Below are 19,766 nucleotides of genomic sequence, written 5' to 3'. Positions count from 1 at the left end.
GAGGAGGTGCAGCCAACACACCTTCTCCAGATGGAGCCCTGGCGACACTGAGCAGCAACTAACACGGCTCTGGGATTCGGGACTGGGACACATCCGAGCCGCGCGGCCGCGACCTTTTCTAAAACCTGAAAACATACAATCTTTTAATGGAAAACTAATTATCAAATGCTTCCTTAGTAGGGTTATCTTGTTTGGGGGGTATAACTCCCACAACAATAGTGAGTTTTGTGTTGAAATATGGAACGTAATCAAGGTTAAGAGAAAATGAAGTGAAATTCATCAGTTATAGAGTTGGGGTGGCGGCAGGGGTTTACTGGGGATTTTGGTGGTGGAATATGGGCACTGGTGAAGGGATGGTGTTTGAATACGGTATAACTGAGACATAAACCTGAGAACTCTGAAACTTTCCACATGGTGATAAAATAAAAAATAAATAAATAAAAGTTAAAAAAATACAGAAACAGTAAAAAAAAAAAAATCACTCCTGGCAGGGATTGGGGGACCATATGGGGTGTTGGGGATCGAACCCAGGTTGGCCGCATGCACGACAAATGCCTTACCCACTGTACTGTCTCTCCAACACTGAAATTGTAGGTTAATGGGTATATAGAGTTTTAGGTTTTTTTTCTTTTTTTAAATTTTTTTGCTTTTGGGTCACACCTATCGATGCACAGGGGTCATTCCTGGCTCTGCACTCGGGAATTACCCCTGGCTATGCTCAGGGGACCATATTGGACACTGGGAATCGAACCTAGGTCGGCCGAGTGCAAGACAAACGCCCTCCCCGCTGTGCTATCCCTCCAGCTCCAGAGTTTCAGTTTTTCAATATAAAAAAGTTCTGGAGATGAGCTCCAAATAAACATAACATTACTGAAGTGTACACTCACAAAAAGTAAGGGTGTTAAATTTTACATTGTGCTTCTTCCAATTACGATTTTAAGAAACAAAATCCCCAAAAAAGGAAGTGAGAAAACATGTTTAAGTTTTGAGATTTATTTTTAGAATACAGAAAATTTTTCAGATTGAGAAGACTCACAGGCTATCAGAAAAATAGATGGGGGAAAAACAACCCCTTGTGATTTGTGTGCCAGAGCCACCAAAACAAAATAGCACAGATCGGGTGACTCACACAACAGGAATTTATTGTCTTACAGTTGAAGGCCAATTCGGAGACTGATTTCTCCAGAGACCTCTCATGTTGGCCTGCAGATAACTGTCTCTGCCCTTTAGACTTCCATCCCTGCCAACGCACACTAGTTCCCCTTCCATTTCTTTTTTTTTTTTGTATATGTACTTATCTTTTTTTAAATTTTATTGAATCACTGTGAGATAGTCACAAGCTTTCATGTTTGGGTTACAATCTCACAATGATCAAACACCCATCCCTCCACCAGTGCACATTCCCCACCACCAATATTCCTGATATACCCCCCTTTCCCACCCTCCCGCTGCCTTCCTAGCAGACTGTGTAAACACACAAAAAAGGAAGGGGGCACCACACCAGGCACAGGGCAGTGGCGCTCTATCTCTCCCACTGCCCACGTTCGGTAGTCTCCAGCCGCTTTCCCCACCCCAGGGAGGTTGATGGCCATGATGAGGCAGACGAAGGAAGGAACGAGGGGCAGGCTGGTTGGTCTCAGTTGCAGTTTATTCCATTCCCATCTCCATTCTCCTCTGACTCTCCTCCTGCTTCTTCCTCCCCCATGCTACTTCATTCTCCTTCTCCTCTGGATCTGGATCTCGATCTGGCTTCTCCAGATCTGGCACTGGGACTGGCCCCCAGCCCACTCTCACATCCTAGTTAAATCCCCCAGCATGAGGGGTTGGGGCTTACACATAGGTGTGGTCACAATCAATAGGGGTAAAGTTCTTTCCCTCAGGGGATGCTTCTTCTAGGACAGATTCTCTTTCAGCAGGACACCCACCCAAGAGCAGAATCCCATGGGTGTGTTTCTCCTCTCCTTGTCCAACTAACATATAAGTATTCATAATATTAATCATTTTGTATGGACATAGCAAGAGATGAATTAAGCTTATAGAATTGCTCTCCTGGGGTCACCTTGATCTCAGACTACAGTGCTCAGGCCAGATTAGTCTTTCGTATCCCTAGCAGGGCCCTAGTCTCATCGTTACTTTTGGATCATGACAGCATTTGTCCACGACCAAGTTCTTAACTTATAGTTAAGCATTAGGCACTTTGGCCAGGCCCATCTCGATGCTAGGGTAGCACATAACTCACCGCTTGCCCTGGGTCTGTCCTGTCCCTCGTCGGGACCCTGCTTTTGGGGGTGCTAGGAAGTAAGGGCAGCTGAGGCTTAGGTCAAGAAAGCAGATGCCCGGGAGTGAATAATATTTGAAGCCAATTAAATCCCATGTTACAAAAGCATATTAACAACTGTCTTTCTTTGTCCATACACAAAGGACATTGCTTTAAAGTAAACTACTCAAAAGACACAAGGAGAGGAGAAAGGCAATATTAACTTACAATACAAGTTCAGTGTCCTAGAAAGGTCTGACCTTACAAATTAACAGAGTCTGATTAGGGGAAAAGTTGATTAACTGGTTGGGGAAGAGAGCATAGAAAAGTGGTTACAGGTAGACAAAGGAATGGGAGTGACCCGATATACCAAAGCTCCTTGTGGCAAGGAGAACAGGACATACCAATGTTGTCTTAAAATTAGTTTAGAGATTATTACCAAATAAACCTAAACTCTGTGGCAAGGGAGAAAGGACAAACCAATGATATCCTACATCAGACAATATTCCCCATACTCTCTCTCTACTTTTGGGCATTATGGCTTGCAACACAGACACTGAGAGGTCATCATGTTTGGTCCATTATCTACTTTCGGCATGCATCTCTCATCCCGACTGATTCCTCCAGCCATCATTTTCTTAGTGATCCCTCCTTTATTCCATCTGCCTTCTCCCCTCCGCTCATGAAGCAGGCTTCCAGCTATGGGGCAATCCCTCTGACCCTTGTATCTACTGTCCTTGCTTGTCAGCCTCATGTGATGTTATTCTATACTCCACAAATGAGTGTAGTCTTTGTATTCCATTTCTTCTAACACCACCTCCCCAGCCCCCACTAAAGGTTCAAGTGCAGAGTTCATCAGTAGCCTATGGGCTGGGGGCTGGAGTGATAGCACAGCAGGTAGGGTATTTGCCTTGCACGCGGCCGACCCGGGTTCTAATCCCAGCATCCCATATGGTCCCCTGAGCACCACCAGGGGTAATTCCTGAGTGAAGAGCCAGGAGTAACCCCTGTGCATCGCCGGGTGTGACCCAAAAACACCCCCCCCAAAAAAAAGTAGCCTATGGGCTCTAAGACAGCCCGTAACTACCTGATTCCTTGGGTTATTGGAATAGCCGTGAGCAGCTGGTATAAAGCTAAGTCTGAGTTTATAGTAGGTCCCCAGTCCTGACAATAGCTAGACCACACTGCATGTGTGTTGTTCTTGCTCAGGTCAACCTTCTAAGCTGCAGATGACACAGGTTGATCTCTCTGTACCAGCCTGAATTCCGGCCTATGAACCGCAGAGCAAAGACCAGACCTTGTGCTGTTATTTATGTGGAACCAGATATACAGTTAGAGACAGCCTGCGCGTGACTTTGCAACCCTTCACCTATAACGACAAAGCTGCAACTTCTCAGGATCAGGTGGGAGACCAGTCTGCTTTGGAAAGATTTCAGTCCTGGACCTCAAATTAAGATCCTTAGTAGAGAAGCAATGAGTAAGGCCAGGTAAGAATTTCAGCAGCAGATATCTCCGATAAAGGGCTAACACTCAATATACATAAAGCAGTCACTAAACTCAACATCAAAAATCCAATGATCCCATCAAAGACAGGGAAAGATCAATAGTCACTTTACTTAAAGTCAGCCGGCATATGAAAAAGTGTTCATCAACAAACATTTATTTTAGTTTTTTTTTTTTTGTCTATTTGGGAGCTACATCCAACAGGTGTTCATGGCTTACTCCAGGCTTAGGGGACCATATATGATGCCAAGGACCAAACCCAGTTGTCTGTGCCCAGGGTGAGCACCCTATCCTCCGAATAACTGCTCCGCCCTCCCCTTATCAAAAACCACTTATCAACAAACAGTGAGTGAAGGGGGGAATGAAAATCAGACCAGTGATGGGGGCAGTATACAAAATGACTTCATATTTCAGCACTAGAAATTAAACCCTTGTGTATATGTACTACCTGAACTATAATTTTTTAAAATTTTTTTTTATTGAATCACCAAGTGGAGGGTTACATAGTTCTCAGGATTATGTCAGTTATACAATACTCAAACACCCTTCACCAGTGCCCATCTTCCAACACCAACCCCCCCAGTATATCTGCCGCCCCCTCCCACCTCCCCAGTCCCCACCCTTGTACGTGATAAGTTTCACTTCGTTTATGCTTTATCTCGATTACATTCCATGTTTCAACACACAACTCACTACCGTTGCTGGGGTTTCCCCCAAAAAAGAAAAAGACAGTCCTATTGCCAAGGAAGCATTTGATAGTTCTCCATTGCTAAGAATATAGAGATATTAAGTCCCCGCTGTTTGTTACATAACTTTCCTTTTTCCCCCTTGCCCCACACCACCGAGTTCACGCCTGTTTAGTAATCGCCACGCTGTCTGACAAAGGGAAAAAAACCGAAGAGGATGGTTATTTCCCGTCATCAGCCGGTGTGGGGCTCTGGCTTAGTTGATAGTCTAGTAGAGTGTCTGCAAGCAGTTTCTGGAACCAAAGGTCTTGCGCTGGTATCGGCTCCGGCTCGAGATTCCACCAGCGTCCCGCTGTTCCATGTACATAATTTTTCCCCTTATATCCCATTCCCACGCCACCAGGTCTGTTTGCTTAATGGACATCACACTATGGTTGACGCCACGCCGCGTTTCTTCCCGAGAAAGAAGGATATTTCTTCTCAGCTGGCGTGGGGATATAGCTTAGTTCAGTCTAGAGAGATGGCTACCACTTTGATTGCCTTCAATATTTCAGCAAAAGACTTACTATTCTTGTTAGGATCTCCCACAAAAGTCCAACCCATTAAGAAGGAACCATTACATATTGCTGATGCTAAGATGACATTAGGTCGTGCGGCTGCTGCCGCGGCTGCGCGGTTTTGGGTTTCTGTATAAAGTCCAGGGAAAGTACAACCAGAAATAACATCACTACAAACTTTTACCCTTTTATGGTGCTCATAAGATGGAGAAACCTAGAGAGAGGCTCGGCGTCTCCATTTTGCACTCAGAAAGCCGTGGACCCTGCGCTGTGCTCGGGAGGAAGGGATTGAGAGAGAGAGGTTAAAAGAATTGGGAAATGCCCGGTTTCCACTCTCGCAGCCCGCCATGGGGTCTCCGATCCCGTGCCGGAATTAGTTCAATGGGCTGCTTGGAGTCCAAGGGCGCGCTTTTGGGTTCTTCCATCGTGCTCGATCCACAGCACGGCCAAAAAAAAGGTACCTGAACTATAATTTAAAAAAATATTAAAGGTATTTATGAGCAAAAATGGGGCTGGAGCGATAGCACAGCGGTTGGACTTCCGCCTTTCACTCGGCCGACCCGAGTTCGATTCCTCCACCCCTCTCGGAGAGCCCGGCAAACTACCGAGAGTATCGAGCCCGCGAAGCAGAGCCTGGCAAGCTACCCGTGCTCTATTGGATATGCCAAAAAACAGTAACAATAAGTCTCTCAATGAGAGACGTTACTGGTGCCCGCTCGAACAAATTGATGAGCAACGGGATGACAGTGACTGACTGACTGACTCATGAGAAAAAATGAGGGAAAAGACCCCAAGTTAAAAAATTTTTTTTGTTGTTTTTTTGGGTCACATCTGGCAGCGCTCAGGTCTTACTCTTGGCTCTGTACTCAGGGATCACTACTGGTAGGCTCAGGAGACCATCTGGGGTATTGAGGTTCGAACCCTGGTTGGCAAGGCAAATGCTCTACCTGCTATCCTATCACTCTGGCCCCAAAGGACCCCAAATACTTTGGGCTCCATATGAAACGGCAATCATGGAGTACAGCAGGAATCAGTAAAGAAGCGGGCCGGGATGGCAGCCGGGATGCTGACTGCAGCAGGTCGTGCTCGAATGGGAAATGACTTCTCCGGGCGTGTGGGCTGGAGGATTCCAGGACTCAGATGCCCATGTCCTATGTAACTCTGGGGCCAGGGAATTTCTCTACTTCACTTCAAGCTGTTGGGGTCCCAACCACACAGTTGACACTGAGACGACACTGAGACTGATCTGCTCTGGGACATCACTCTGCTGATTTCTTTTTTTTTTTTCTTTTTGGATCTCACCTGGTGATGCACAGGGGTCACTCCTGGCTCTGCACTCAGGAATTTCTCCTGGCGATGCTCAGGGGACCATATGGGATGCTGGGAATCGAACCCGGGTCGGCTGCGTGCAAGGCAAATGCCTTACCCGTTGTGCTATGGCTTCAGCCCCTCTGCCAAGTTCTTATCAGGCCATGAGGAGGGGAAAGGATCAGGAAGAGACAGAAGCTTAATAAACGTTTGTCAATAATATTGACTGCTCAAGCCTTGATTTCTCATCACACTCAGCCTCGGAAGACAGTGGTGTCTCTGACACTTCCCTGCCCCCAGCTTTGGCTCACATAGCTATGAAGACCCAGAGTCAAGAGAATAGTTGAGGCTGGAGAGACAGTACAGAAAATAAGTTGCTTGTCTTGTACCCAGCTGGCCCAGGCTTGATCCTTGTGTGTCACATGGTCCCCTAGCACCGCGGGGTGTGACCCAGCACCCCTCTCCCCACAGAAAAGACAGAGAGATAACAAATAATTGTGACTCAGGTAGAAAACCAGCTTTTAATTTCTTGTTTCCATTTAACAATCAACATAAACAAGCTAGAAAGTAAGGGGACACAGATGGAGGAGGAAAATACTCTGTGTATCTAGTGTATGACTGAAAGAGAAACAGGGACACAAAAATAGGAGCCAAGGCCAATTGAGAGGGGACAAAGTTGACTCTGGTCACATGTCTCTAAGTGCTCAGCTCTAATGAGGGTAGACATCTGCACAAAATTGTCCCCCAAATTTCCAGCCACTTGTTGTGCCCAGTCCTTGAGCAGAGTTTGATCAGAGACGCTGAGAATGGGAGGAGCTTTCCCTACCAGAAATAACGCTTCACTTCTTTCTGTATGAAATCTAGTATAATCCGTACCACGATGCTTACACATCTCTTGAGGAAGTAAATCTTATCTTGTAAAGACAATGAGTCTTGGTGAATTTCAGGGCTTTCCACTAGCCGGTTGGCTACCTCTTCCAAACGCTCCCAAGATTCACTAGTGCACTCTTGGGCGCTTTGGATTGCGGTACTCTTTAACTCCTTGACCAGGTCAGTGGTAGGGAGCTTGTCGGCAAATTCAGCTACCAGTGTTGCTGTCTCGTGGAAGACCCAACCGTACTCAGACTTACATGTCTCAGGAAGGGTAACCGAGCGCTGGACCCGCCTAAGCTGCCCTGGGGAGACCACCAGGTCTACGCTTGGATCTCCCGAAATGACCTGAGTGTCGCCCACCTCTCCCTCTTCGTCTGGCTTTATGCTCTCATGGAGGGTCTCAGCGACGTCCTTTCTGGCCATCCTACCAAGCTGGCGCTGCAGACCGTCGGCCTCCTGGGGGCAGCCGACCTCCTCCAGGGCAAGCTCGACGGCCAAGCTGGACAGGTACCCGGGCAGGGGGGCCAAGGAAGGGGCTGCGTGCAAGAGGTGCTGGCAGGTCTCGGCATCTGGGAGAAAGAGCTGTTTGAAGAGCGTGTGTGGAAGAGCCTCAGTTTCTCCAAGAGATGACTGGGTGCGCGGGGAGCCCTTCTGGGCTGGTGTTGGCGAGGCCATTGCTGGCAACAGCCAGAACCAAGAGGTCAGCAGCACAGCCTGGATCATGGTGGGTCGGCAGGAGTGACCCTGTTGGAAGGAATCAGTGCTCAGGCAGGGCTGCGGCAAGAGGCTTCATAGAAAGACACACCCAGGTGAGTGACTGGAGCAATAGGACAACGGGGTAGGACACTTGCCTTGCACATTGCTGACCTGGTTGGACCCCTGGCATCCTATGGAGTCCCCTGAGGTCACTAGGAGTGATTACCAAGCTTAGAGCCAGAAGTAAGCCCGGAGCACAGCCCGGGATGGTGCACAAACAAAACAAAACAAAATTTAAAGACATAACTAAAAGAAGACACACCAAGGGCCAGAGAGATAGTAAACAGGGGTTAGGGTATTTGCTTTGCAACCCACCAACCTGACTTCAAATCCCTGGTACCACCAAGAGTCATTCCCGAGGGCCGGAGAGATGGTATAGTGGGGAAGGCATTTGTCTTGCACATGGCCAACCTGGGTTCAATTTCTGGCATCCCATACGGTCCCCTGAGCACCACCAGGAGTAATTCCTGAGTGCGGAATCAGGAATAACCCCTGAACATCCTGGATGTGACACCAAACTGTGTTCCTACCCTCCCCCCCCCAAAAAAAAGAGTAATTTCTGAGACAAAACTAGGAATAGTCCCTGAGCACCTCTGGGTGTGCTCCAAGCTAATTAAAAAAAATAAAATTAAGTGAAAGAAAGCCCCCCAAGATGGTCAAGTATGGAGAAATAGTACAGAAAGTTGGAATGCTTGACCTGCACGGGGCTGGCCCGGACTCCATCCCTGGAATCCTATAGGGTTCTCTGATTCCTGCCAGGAGTGATCTCTGAGCACAGAGCCAGAAATAAATCCTGAATACCGCTAGGTGAGGCAAAAACAAACAAATAAACAAACGAAAAACACCAAACAACAACAAAACAACAACAAAACAACCCAAACATCAAAACTGGCCTGTACAAATGAAATGTTTCAGTCCTTGGAAACTTCAGTTACTGCAGACATATCTTCACCCATACCTTTACTGATTGTGAGCTGTACTTACCTGTTTTGGAAAAAATCAAGTCACAGGAAACAGATGATTCACGTAAGTCCTTTGCCTTGATGCTTCCAAATCGAGTGAGTGTTTTTATAGCTCTCACCTCTATTTTACTCCAGCTACTGTTTGCCTTCTTTTTTTTTTTTTTACTGTTTGCCTTCTGAAAAAAGTGAAGGACTTGACATTTAAAAAAATATTTATTCACCATTTTCTTCTGGCTTGGACTTCAACCTTTCACCTTTGGCTCATGCTAACAAACAAGCCTTTTACCCATATGGCAATCACTTTTACTGCCCCGTATCCCTGTCACTGTCAGGATTTCTCTAGACCTATACACGGATCAGGAATAACTATAAATTCTGGAAGATAAAAAGAAGCAATACTTAAAAGGCAATAGACAAAAAGGCAGGGGCTGGAGCAATAGCACAGAGGGTAGGGCATTTGCCTTGCACTCGGCGGACCCGGGTTCGATTCCCAGCATCCCGTATAGTCCCCTGAGCACCACCAGGAGTAATTCCTGAGTGCAGAGCCAGGAGTAACCCCTGTGCATCACTGGGTGTGACCCAAAAGAAAGCAAAACAAAACAACAAAAAAAGAAAAGATAAAAAGGCAATGATTTTCAGGGCAGGAATCTCAAAATAACTCTAAATCCATGGGCTTATAGAAGAAGCCAGAAGAATGGGAAAGCAGAACCTACTGATAAGTCAGACCAAATCAGGCAACTTTTCAGTTTTGGGTTGGGGGAGTCTAAGGGGTCTTCCAAGTGGTACTGATCGAGTCCTGCAGTGCCAGAGACCACCAGAGGCACTCACCCAGGTGAGGCCAGCGAGGTGCCGGGGGTTGAACCCTGTTCAGGCACACTGTCCATCTCCTCTAGTCTCAACATTTTACTTTTTATCTTTGTCTTTTTCTCTTTTTTTTGCTTTTTTGCTTTTTGGGTCACACCTGGCTCTGCACAGGGGTTACTCCTGGCTCTGCACTCAGGAATTACTCCTGGCGGTGCTCAGGGGACCATATGGGATGCTGGGAATGGAACCCAGGTCGGCCGCGTGCAAGGCAAACGCCCTACCCGCTGTGCTATCGCTCCAGCCCCCAACATTTTAGTTTTTATCTTAATCGTAGTGTACTAGCCAAATGCTCATTATCATGAAAGTATTGTAAGTGTCATGACAGTTTTGGGTAAGGACAATTTATATCAATCAATAATAAATCTTAGATATTGAAATAGAGACCTGAGACTGTCAGGTTTGGGCCAAGAAAGTGAAGACAATGATTAGGTTGGCTGGAAGTAACATGGGAATATAAACAGAGGGTCTGGAACACATGGGTTCTAGGTTAGAGAAGTAACAAAGTGCACCCAAACCATAACTGTCAATCAGCAAAGTGTTGAGAGGGGCGGGAGGAAAGAAATATTGGAACAGAGGTGACAAAGGCACAGGGGACAGTCATGGGCACTTCAGTGGCAGGGGCGGGTCTTGATTCTGTACATCAATACCAGAAACTAGAGATTATTAAAGTATAAAAGATGTTGTAGCACTGCACTGTTGCAGCACTGTCATCCTGTTGTTCATCGATTTGCTCGAGTGGGCACCAGTAACGTCTCCATTCTGAGACTTGTTGCTACTGTTTTTTGGAATATTCAATACGCCACGGGGAGCTTGCGAGGCTCTTCCCTGTGGGCAGGATACTCTCGGTAGCTTGCTGGGCTCTCTGAGAGGGACGAAGAAACTGAAGCCAGGTTGGCCGCATGCAAGGCAAACTCCCTACCCTCTATGCTACAGCTCCAGTCCATAAAAGATATTAAAGATAAACATAATCCAACTGTGTGATGTCAATAGGAAACTCATTTCTAATGAAGACAAAAGGAGGTGAAAGAAAAACAATAGTAGAACACACACACATATATATGTATATATATATATATATACACATATATATAGCCCCATGGCAAACATCTTATATCTTATCCCTTGTGCTATTTTTCTAGCTCTCTTACAAATTTTAATCAGAGTAAAGAAGAAATGGCTCTATTAATACCAAATAAAATAGACTTTGGAGCAAACAAAGTTCCTGGGGTGAAAATCTATGTTGCACAATCAGTAAAAAGTAAATAAACACAATGTGCAAAAGGAGAGGGGGGGGGCTGGAGTGATAGCACAGTGGGTAGGGCGTTTGCCTTGCACGCGGCGGACCCGGGTTCTATTCCCAGCATCCCATATGGTCCCCTGAGCACCGCCAGGGGTGATTCCTGAGTGCAGAGCCAGGAGTGACCCCTGTGCATCACTGGGTGTGACCCAAAAAGAAAAAAAAAGGAGAGAGAGAGAGAGGGAGAGAGAGAGAGAGAGAGAGGGAGAGAGAGAGGGAGAGAGAGAGAGAGGGAGAGGGAGAGAGAGAGAGGAAAAGCACCTGCTATACAGGCAGAATGGGGGTGGGGGGTGGTGGTGGGTGATGGGAGGGCGGGAGGGAAACTGGAGACGCTGGTGCTAAGAAATGTACACGGGTGGAGGGATGAGAATTGGAACACTGTATGACTGAAACCTAATCATGAACAGCTCTGTGACGGGCTATCTCACAGTGATTTGATTCAAAAAATCTTTAAAAAAAGAGTCAATCTACCAAGAAAACAAAGCAATTCTAACTATGCGCAAAACAGCAGGCTACAAAACACAAAGTAATAGGACTGAAAGGAAAGGTAGACAGATCCAATACTGAAATTGGACAATTTAATAACTTTTTCCAATAGGTATCAGACAGAAGGTCATTGAGGTTGTAAATGCTCTCAACAATAATCAAGTCAAATCAAGTGATATTTATGGAACCCTCCACCTAACAACAGAATTTACAAAATATATTAATGATCTGAAATTAATATGAAGTAAGTGGCACTTTTTTTTTTGCTTTTTGGGTCACATCCAGCCTTGCACAGGGGTTACTCCTAGCTCTGCACTCAGGAATTACCCCTGGCAGTGCTCAGGGGACCATATGGGATGCTGGGAACCGAACCTGGGTCAGCCACGTGCAAGGCAGAAACCCTACCCGCTGTGCTATTGCTCCAGCCCCTAAGTGGCACATTTTGAACCATTGCATCTTTCGTCATTGTATGTCCTGTATATATCAATATGTCTACTTCGATTTTAATTAAAAAATTGATGGGGAGTACATCCAGTGGTGCTCACTACTGACTCTGTGCTCAGGGATCCCTTCTGAGAAGCTCGGGGGACAATATGGGATGCCAGGGATTAAATCCAGATGCATGCAAGGCAAGCACCCTACCTGCTGTACTGTTGCTCCAGCCCTTAACTGGATTTTTAAATACCATACATAGAGTTTGCAAAACACTAGAATTATTTCCTGTGACAGACATACAATTATGCCTATCTACCTTTTTGGTAGAACCCAGGTATGTGGGACCTGTGGCTGAGATCTCCAAGCCTGCTCGGATCGGACTGGGCCTCCTCCACCCAGATTCCCAGTTTTGCAGTAGCTTGGCAGTCACACCCACAAACTCCCCCGGCGCCATGTAATCTCATCAACAGCCAAGATCCAGAGACTATAAAACAAAACTCCTGGAAGAGAGCGATGCAGAATCTCCTGCCCCCGCACCAGGAGCCCCCTTAGAGGAGGGCGGGTTGAGTTTCCCTCCGTGCCCCAAACAGAGCCCCAGCAGCTGAAAACCTTCAGAACCCAGCCACAGCCATGCTCAGGTCACTCTCCACACACTCAGACGAGCCTCACACATGAAGGAACCTATAGAGGAACCCAGGTATGGGGGACATGTGACTGAGATCTCCAAGCCTGCTCGTAATGGGACTGGGCTTCCTCCACCCAGATCCCTAGTTTTCCAGTAGCTTGGCAGTCACACCCACAAACTCCCCCCCTCCTCGCCCCCCCCTACCCCGTGCCAAGTAATCTCATTAATGGCCAAGATCTAGAGACTATAAAACAAAGCTCCCAGAAGAGAGCGACGCAATGTTTCCTGGAACGCTTGGCCACATTTGCGGCCGCATGACCTCTTTATTTTTATCTTATTTTATTTATTTATATTTTTCCCACATGGCAGTGCCTAGCAAGCTACCCGTGACATATTTGATATTCCAAAAACAGTAACAACAATGTGCTCTTCATGTTCCTGGAGTGAGCAGATGCCATTGGACTACACTAGCACACCACAGGGACAAATGCAGACATTACTGGCACTTGCTTGAGGAAATTGATGAACAATGGGGTGGCAGTGATACAGTGATACGTTTTTGGTGGGTGGGTATGGGCTCACATGAGGTGGTGCTCAGTTCTTACTCCTGGATTTGCACTCAGAAATCACTCCCGGAGGGCCTCTAGGGACATATGGGGTGGTGGGGATTGAAGCCATGTGCAAGCAAGTACTCTCTCCCTTGTGTACTACCACTCCGCTCCCCACCACTCTATTATTTTGTTTGTTTTCAGTTTTTCTGGGGACCACCCCCAGTAATACTCAGGGGTTACTCCTGGCTCTACACTCAGGAATTCCTCCCGGAGTTACTCAGGGAGCCATATGCGATGCTGGCGATTGAACCTGGGCCAGCCACAACAAAGCAAATGCCCTACTCACTGTACTGTATCTTCGCCTTCCACCCCACACTGTTTTTATATCACACCCGGCAGTGCTCAGGGCTTGGTCCTGGCTTTGCATTCTGGAATTATTCCTGGTGATGCTTGGGGGACTGTATGGATGACAAAGATCAAATCCAGTTGGGCCTCATGCAAGGCAAGTGCCCTATCTGTTGTACTGTCTCTCCAGCCCTAACAGTCTTTTTAAAAAAGAAGTATTTATTTATTTGTTTGCTTTCCAAGTTGGGTTCAGGAGCTCCAGGGGTGATATGATGGACAATTGGATGGCTCAGTGGAACATGACTGGGGGCCACCAGGGTCACCCCAGAAGTGCTCAGAGACCTCAGGGCCATGCCCCAGAGTACTCAGGGACCTGCAGGTCTACACTCATTTTGCTAGGGTGGATTCTGTGCTGGAAATTGGACTTGGATCTGGGAATGTGAGACATATAAGCCTGTGCCTCAAATCCCACTCTTAAGGGCTATGAGAGAGAAGCCAGAGGAATAAACATCCCAAATATCTTCTTTGCTTTGGTACTTTTTATGATCCAAATGATTCTTTTTTTTTTTTTTTTGCTTTTTGGGTCACACCTGGCAATGCACAGGGGTTAATCCTGGCTCTGCACTCAGGAATTACCCCTGGCGGTGCTCAGGGGACCATATGGGATGCTGGGAATCGAACCCGGGTCGGCTGCGTGCAAGGCAAATGCCCTACCCGCTGTGCTATTGCTCCAGCCCCCGATCCAAATGATTCTTTTGAGGGTTTGTGTGTGTGTGTGTGTGTGTGTGTGTGTTGTGAGGCTGAAATCGATGCCATGACAAGCTGCAGCTAACTTTAGGTCTCAGCAAGGCCTCAGTTTCTGTTTCCCCAAAGCAAGCAGGACTTGCAGTTTCTAGTAGACTCCCAGTTGAGTAATTTGCTGATTTGCTGAGATAAGGAATTGGGCAGTTGGGTCTGGCCGGTCGTGAGGGGTCACTGTACCCTCCTTAGAAACTGTTACTAGCCATCGTCCAATTGCTGACCTCTATTGCAATAGGGCCAATGCTGAAAATTGACCAGTATATAAATTGCTTCTTAATTTTGAACCCAATATAAACTGCTTATGATTTGGAGTCTGGGTCCTTGTCAAGACTCCACTGTGTTGGATGAGACTCGGACCCTAGCTCGAGCTAGCAATGGCTTTGGCTAGTAATAAAGTTTCTGTACTTTTGTATTATCGTGTGTGGACTTGGTCTCTCTGCAGCTGGGCACAACTCTGTGTGTGTGTGTGGGGGGGGGGTGGAGGGGACTGTGCTTGGGCCAGACTCAGCAGTGCTCAGGGCTACTCTGGGCTCTGTGTTCAGGAGTGACGCCTGGTAGAGCTCGGGGCATCTTATGTGATGTCAGAGATTGAATCAAGATTGGCTGTTTGTGGGGCTGGAGCCATAGCACAGCGGGTAGGGCGTTTGCCTTTCATGCGGCTGACCTGGGTTCGATTCCCAGCATCCCATATGGCCCCCTAAGCACTGTCAGGAGTAATTCCTGAGTGCAAAGCCAGGAGTAACCCCCCAGCATCGTCAGGAGTGACAAGGAAAGAAAGAAGGAAAGAAAGAAAGAAAGAAAGAAAGAAAGAAAGAAAGAAAGAAAGAAAGAAAGAAAGAAAGAAAGAAAGAAAGAAAGAAAGAAAGAAAGGAAGGAAAGAAAGAAAGAAAGAAAGGAAAGAAAGAAAGAAAGAAAGAAAAGAAAGAAAGAAAGAAAGAAAGAAAGAAAGAAAGAAAGAAAGAAAGAAAGATTGGCTGTTTTCAAGGCAAACACCTTATCTCTATACTATTCCTCCCATCTGATTTGTTAATTATTAGTATTTTTAGCCCTACCTGTTCCTTACCCATCCAGAATCATGAGGGAGCCAGAAAGACGGTAACTTCCCAGAAGAGTGAAGGACATGGATTTGCAAATATTTAGACAAACCTTTGCAGCTCCCACTGAGTGTGCCTCACCTTCGCACCCTCGTAGCAAACAGGACTTTCTCCGTATTGGCCTGCAGGGACTGTCCCGCAGCCCTGCTGCCCTGCAGACAAGATGAGAACAAGTTCATGTCTGTCATCTAAAGGGGACAGGGGATAAGGCAGGAAGGCAGATGACCTCTGGAAAGGGATCCCCAAATAGTTGTTCTAATTAAAAAGATACACTGGAGACCAGGGAGCTAGTTCAAAGGGCTGTAGTGCCTATGGAAGCCCTGGGCTCCATCCCTGGTACCTCATAGTTCTCCAGCACTGCTGGCGGCAATTCCTGAGCACTGAACCTGGAGTAGTCCCTGTGACAGCAAGTCCTGAGCACTGAACTTGGAATAGTCCCTGTAGCCCCTATGAGTGTGGCACCCCCCACAAATGACATCTATTTTTAAATTTTTATTAATTTCTTGTATAACTTGATTTTGGGCTGGAGCAATAGCGCAGCGGGTAGGGTGTTCGCCTTGCACACGGCTGACCCAGGTTTGATTCCTCCACCCCTCTTGGAGAACCCGGCAAGCTACCGAAAGTATCCCGCCCGCACGGCAGAGCTGGCAAGCTACCTGTGGCGAATTCAACATGCCAAAAACAGTAACAAGTCTCACAGTGGAGACGTTACTGGTGCCCGCTCCAGCAAATCTATGAGCAATGGGATAACAGTGAGCGTGACAGTGATAACTTGATTTTGGGCCATACACTCTACCCACTGTACTACCTCTCTGGTCCCCTAGTACTTAATTTTTAAAATTTTTTGTCCATACCAAGTGATGCTTACTCCTGCCTCTCCAACTCAGGGATCACTCCTGAGAGTTTGGGGAACCATTTGCAGTGATCGTACAGTGGATAGGGCTGTTGTCTTTTTTTTTTTTTTTTTGCTTTTTGGGTCACACCCGGCAATGCTCTGCACTCAGGAATCACTCCTGGCGGTGCTCGGGGGACCATATGGGATGCTGGGACTTGAACCTGGGTCGGCCACGTGCAAGGCAAATGCCCTACCCGCTGTACTATTGCTCCAGCCCCAGGGCCGTTGTCTTGTACACCAATGACAGCTGATACTATTCTAAATGCAGCCAGGAGCTGGGGAGATAGTACAGAGCGGAGGACACTTGCCTTGCATGCAGTCAACCTGGGTTCAATCTTTGATACCTGAAATGGTCCCCTCTACACGCCTGGAATGATTCCTGACTAGAGCCAGGAACAAGCTCCGAGCAGCTCAGTTCCAGGTGTGACTCAAGAGCAACACACACACACACACACACACGGACACATGCATGGGCATACACAGATACAGACACAGACACACAGACACACACAGACACAGATACATAGACACACACCACACAGAGACACAGACACACACAGACACATAGACACACATAGACACACAGACACACACAGACACAAAGACACACAGACAGATACACAGACACACACACAGACACAGACACACACAGACACAGACAGACATAGACACAGAGACACAGACATAGACATACATAGACATACGCAGACAGACACACAGACACACACAGATACATACACACACACACACACACACACACACACACACATGCACACACAGCAGCCATGGGAAACATACAGCAACCGGAGGCTGGACTGCTTTTGGAACAGGAGTTTGAACATTGGTCTTGTCCAAGCTTCTATCCTGTCAGGACTCATGGAAATGGGAAATGAGACCCGTGTGTGTATGTGTGTGTATGTGTGTGTGTGTGTGTGTGTGTGTGTGTTGTTCTTGGGCCACACCTGAAGACTGTCTTCCGTTATTCAGACATCATGGAATTGTGTTCTTGGCTTTTCTTTCTTTCTTTCTTTCTTTCTTTCTTTCTTTCTTTCTTTCTTTCTTTCTTTCTTTCTTTCTTTCTTTCTTTCTTTCTTTCTTTCTTTCTTTCTCTTTCTTTCTTTCTTTCTTTCTTTCTTTCTTTCTTTCTTTCTTTCTTTCTTTCTTTCTTTCTTTCTTTCTTTCTTTCTTTCTTTCTTCCTTTCTTCCTTTCTTCCTTTCTTCCTTTCTTCCTTCTTCCTTCCTTCCTTCCTTCCTTCCTTCCTTCCTTCCTTCCTTCCTTCCTTCCTTCCTTCCTTCCTTCCTTCCTTCCTTCCTTCCTTCCTTCCTTCCTTCCTTCCTTCCTTCCTTCCTTCCTTCCTTTCTTTCTTTCTTTCTTTCTTTCTTTCTTTCTTTCTTTCTTTCTTTCTTTCTTTCTTTCTTTCTTTCTTTCTTTCTTTCTTTCTTTCTTTCTTTCTTTCTTTCTTTCTTTCTTTCTTGCGAGGGGGCCACACCTAGTAGTACCCAGGAGCTAGACCAGGCAGTGCTGGGGACTGAACTTGGTCCTCCCACACGTAAAGCAGGCGCTCTGGCCTTGAAGCTGTCTCCCCGGCTCATTCACTTTCAGTTTAACCCGAGAGCCACAGATTGCCAAGCACTGAGGAGTGAGCCTCCCGGTAGACCGGCTCATGGAGAACAGATGATTCTTGCATCTCTGGTGGATCTGACCTTTTGTACTCTGGTGCTGCTCAGGTTCTTCCAGAGAATAAGCAGCTACGAGTCTACTGAACCAACAGCCTCCTCCCTCCCCCGGCATCTTCAGTGTCCACACCATCGTTGACTCTCTCCAAATTGCTCCAATGACTGGAGCCAGCCCAAGTCTGCCGCAGCTAGAACTCCTCAGTCAGATGTCCTTGCAGGTGGGCCCCTTATCACTAAGGTCCCCTCCCTTCCGTCCCCTTCCCTCCCCACTCCCTCTCAATGTCAGGGATGCAACCGGGACCTCAGGCAAGCAAGGCGAGTGCTGTACTGTTGAGCTACATCCCCAGCTCACGGCCAAGGTTTCCTGGGAGCTCACTGCGGTCTGTCCCTTTGTCCCTTACAGGTGACGTCCAGCATCAGGCAGTATTCTTCCAACCCATGGCTGTTCTAGCACCTCTCGATCCTTCCAAGGCATTTTCCCACTAAGTCTCCTGTTTTCTTTGTATTTTTCACACACACCCCACCCCCAGCAATGTGCAGGGATCACTCCTGGTGGGGCTGGGGGGACCCTACGGGACGCTGGAGATGTAACCCAGATCAGCCACACACAAGCCAAGCACTTGACCTGCCATGCTCTCTCTGCGGCCCCTCTCCTGCCTTTCTGCTGCTAGCTTCCTCCTGGAGAACCTGAATTGACATAAATGCTCACTAATGACAGTTTGCCCAAGGATCTCAACTACCAATACCACAAACTGCTTTTGTTTGCGATTACGTTCACTTCTCTTATCCTCGATGCCAGCTGCTGGAAGCAGTGCTTGGGCGGGCGTGAGGGGAAAGGCATGTGACAAAGATACATCAGAGTCCTCAGAGAGGTCCTGGAGAGAAGTCTCAATGGGCAGAGGGCATATATATATATATATATATATATATATATATATATATATATATATATATTTGCCTTTTGGGTCACACCTGGCGATACATAGGGGTTACTCCTGGCTCCACACTCAGGAATTACTCCTACAGGTGCTCAGGGGACCATATGGAATGCTGGGAATTGAACCCGGGTCAGCCACATGCAAGGCAAATGCTCTACCTGCTGTGCTATTGCTCCAGCCCCCAGAGGGCATGTTTTACATGTGTGGCAGGCTCAGGTTCGATCCCTGGCACCACCTTTTTACCCGAGCATTGCTGGGAACAACTCCAGGCTCTGAGCCGGGACTAGACCGAGAGCACAGCCAGGTATGACTCCAAAAAAAAAAAAATAAATAAATATAAACAAAAACAAAAGACCTCTCAGAGCTAGAAAATGTCTTAGAATGCCTTGGAAACTGTCGGGGTCCTGGCCAGTTGACCCCGGCACGCTGCGGTATGATCCCCAAGGTCGCCGGACTTACTCCCTATAGGAGTATAGAGAAACCTCTGCCCTGTCCTCCGCGCACCGCAGACTCCAGCCGCCTCAGAGAAAGAACCACGCGGAGCAGGGTAAGCTGGTGGGCAATCAGCAATCCGTTTATTGGCTCTCACACAGGAGCTTTATACATACATCCGGGGGGCATTCCGCATGCATAGCATGTTCGCCTTGGCGAGCTCAGTAGAGATGTCAGTTAATTTACATTTCCCGCTCTTAGGGGCGGGTGTATCAGCACAGGTAGCCGGTAACTGCCACATCCCTCATCCTCAACTGGAGTGCCTGTCTGTGGGGAGTGCTGGAGCAAGCCCCGGGGCCCCTGTAAGCAGCGCTGGCTCTTGCTTCCAGGGGCAGCGGATTTGGTCAAAGTCTCAGGCTGGCTG

At 47.3% G+C, this 19,766-nt stretch overlaps 1 protein-coding gene across 1 annotated transcript; it reads right to left on the bottom strand.

The window, feature by feature from the left end:
* Nucleotides 1-6,814: 6,814 nt before the first annotated feature.
* LOC129402286 (apolipoprotein F-like) lies at nucleotides 6,815-9,061 on the bottom strand. Its single transcript, XM_055128237.1, has 2 exons — nucleotides 8,925-9,061; nucleotides 6,815-7,928 (listed from the first exon to the last, which is right to left on the bottom strand). Exon 2 carries the CDS (start codon nucleotides 7,905-7,907, stop codon nucleotides 7,134-7,136), a length of 774 nt encoding a protein of 257 aa, XP_054984212.1. The 5' UTR covers nucleotides 7,908-7,928; nucleotides 8,925-9,061; the 3' UTR covers nucleotides 6,815-7,133.
* Between the last annotated feature and the right edge of the window lie 10,705 nt (nucleotides 9,062-19,766).

Source organism: Sorex araneus, chromosome 2 (assembly GCF_027595985.1).
Source record: "Sorex araneus isolate mSorAra2 chromosome 2, mSorAra2.pri, whole genome shotgun sequence".
Classification (NCBI taxonomy): domain Eukaryota; kingdom Metazoa; phylum Chordata; class Mammalia; order Eulipotyphla; family Soricidae; genus Sorex; species Sorex araneus.
Note: the sequence above shows the minus strand (reverse complement) of the source record. Positions and strands in the feature narration are given on the sequence as shown.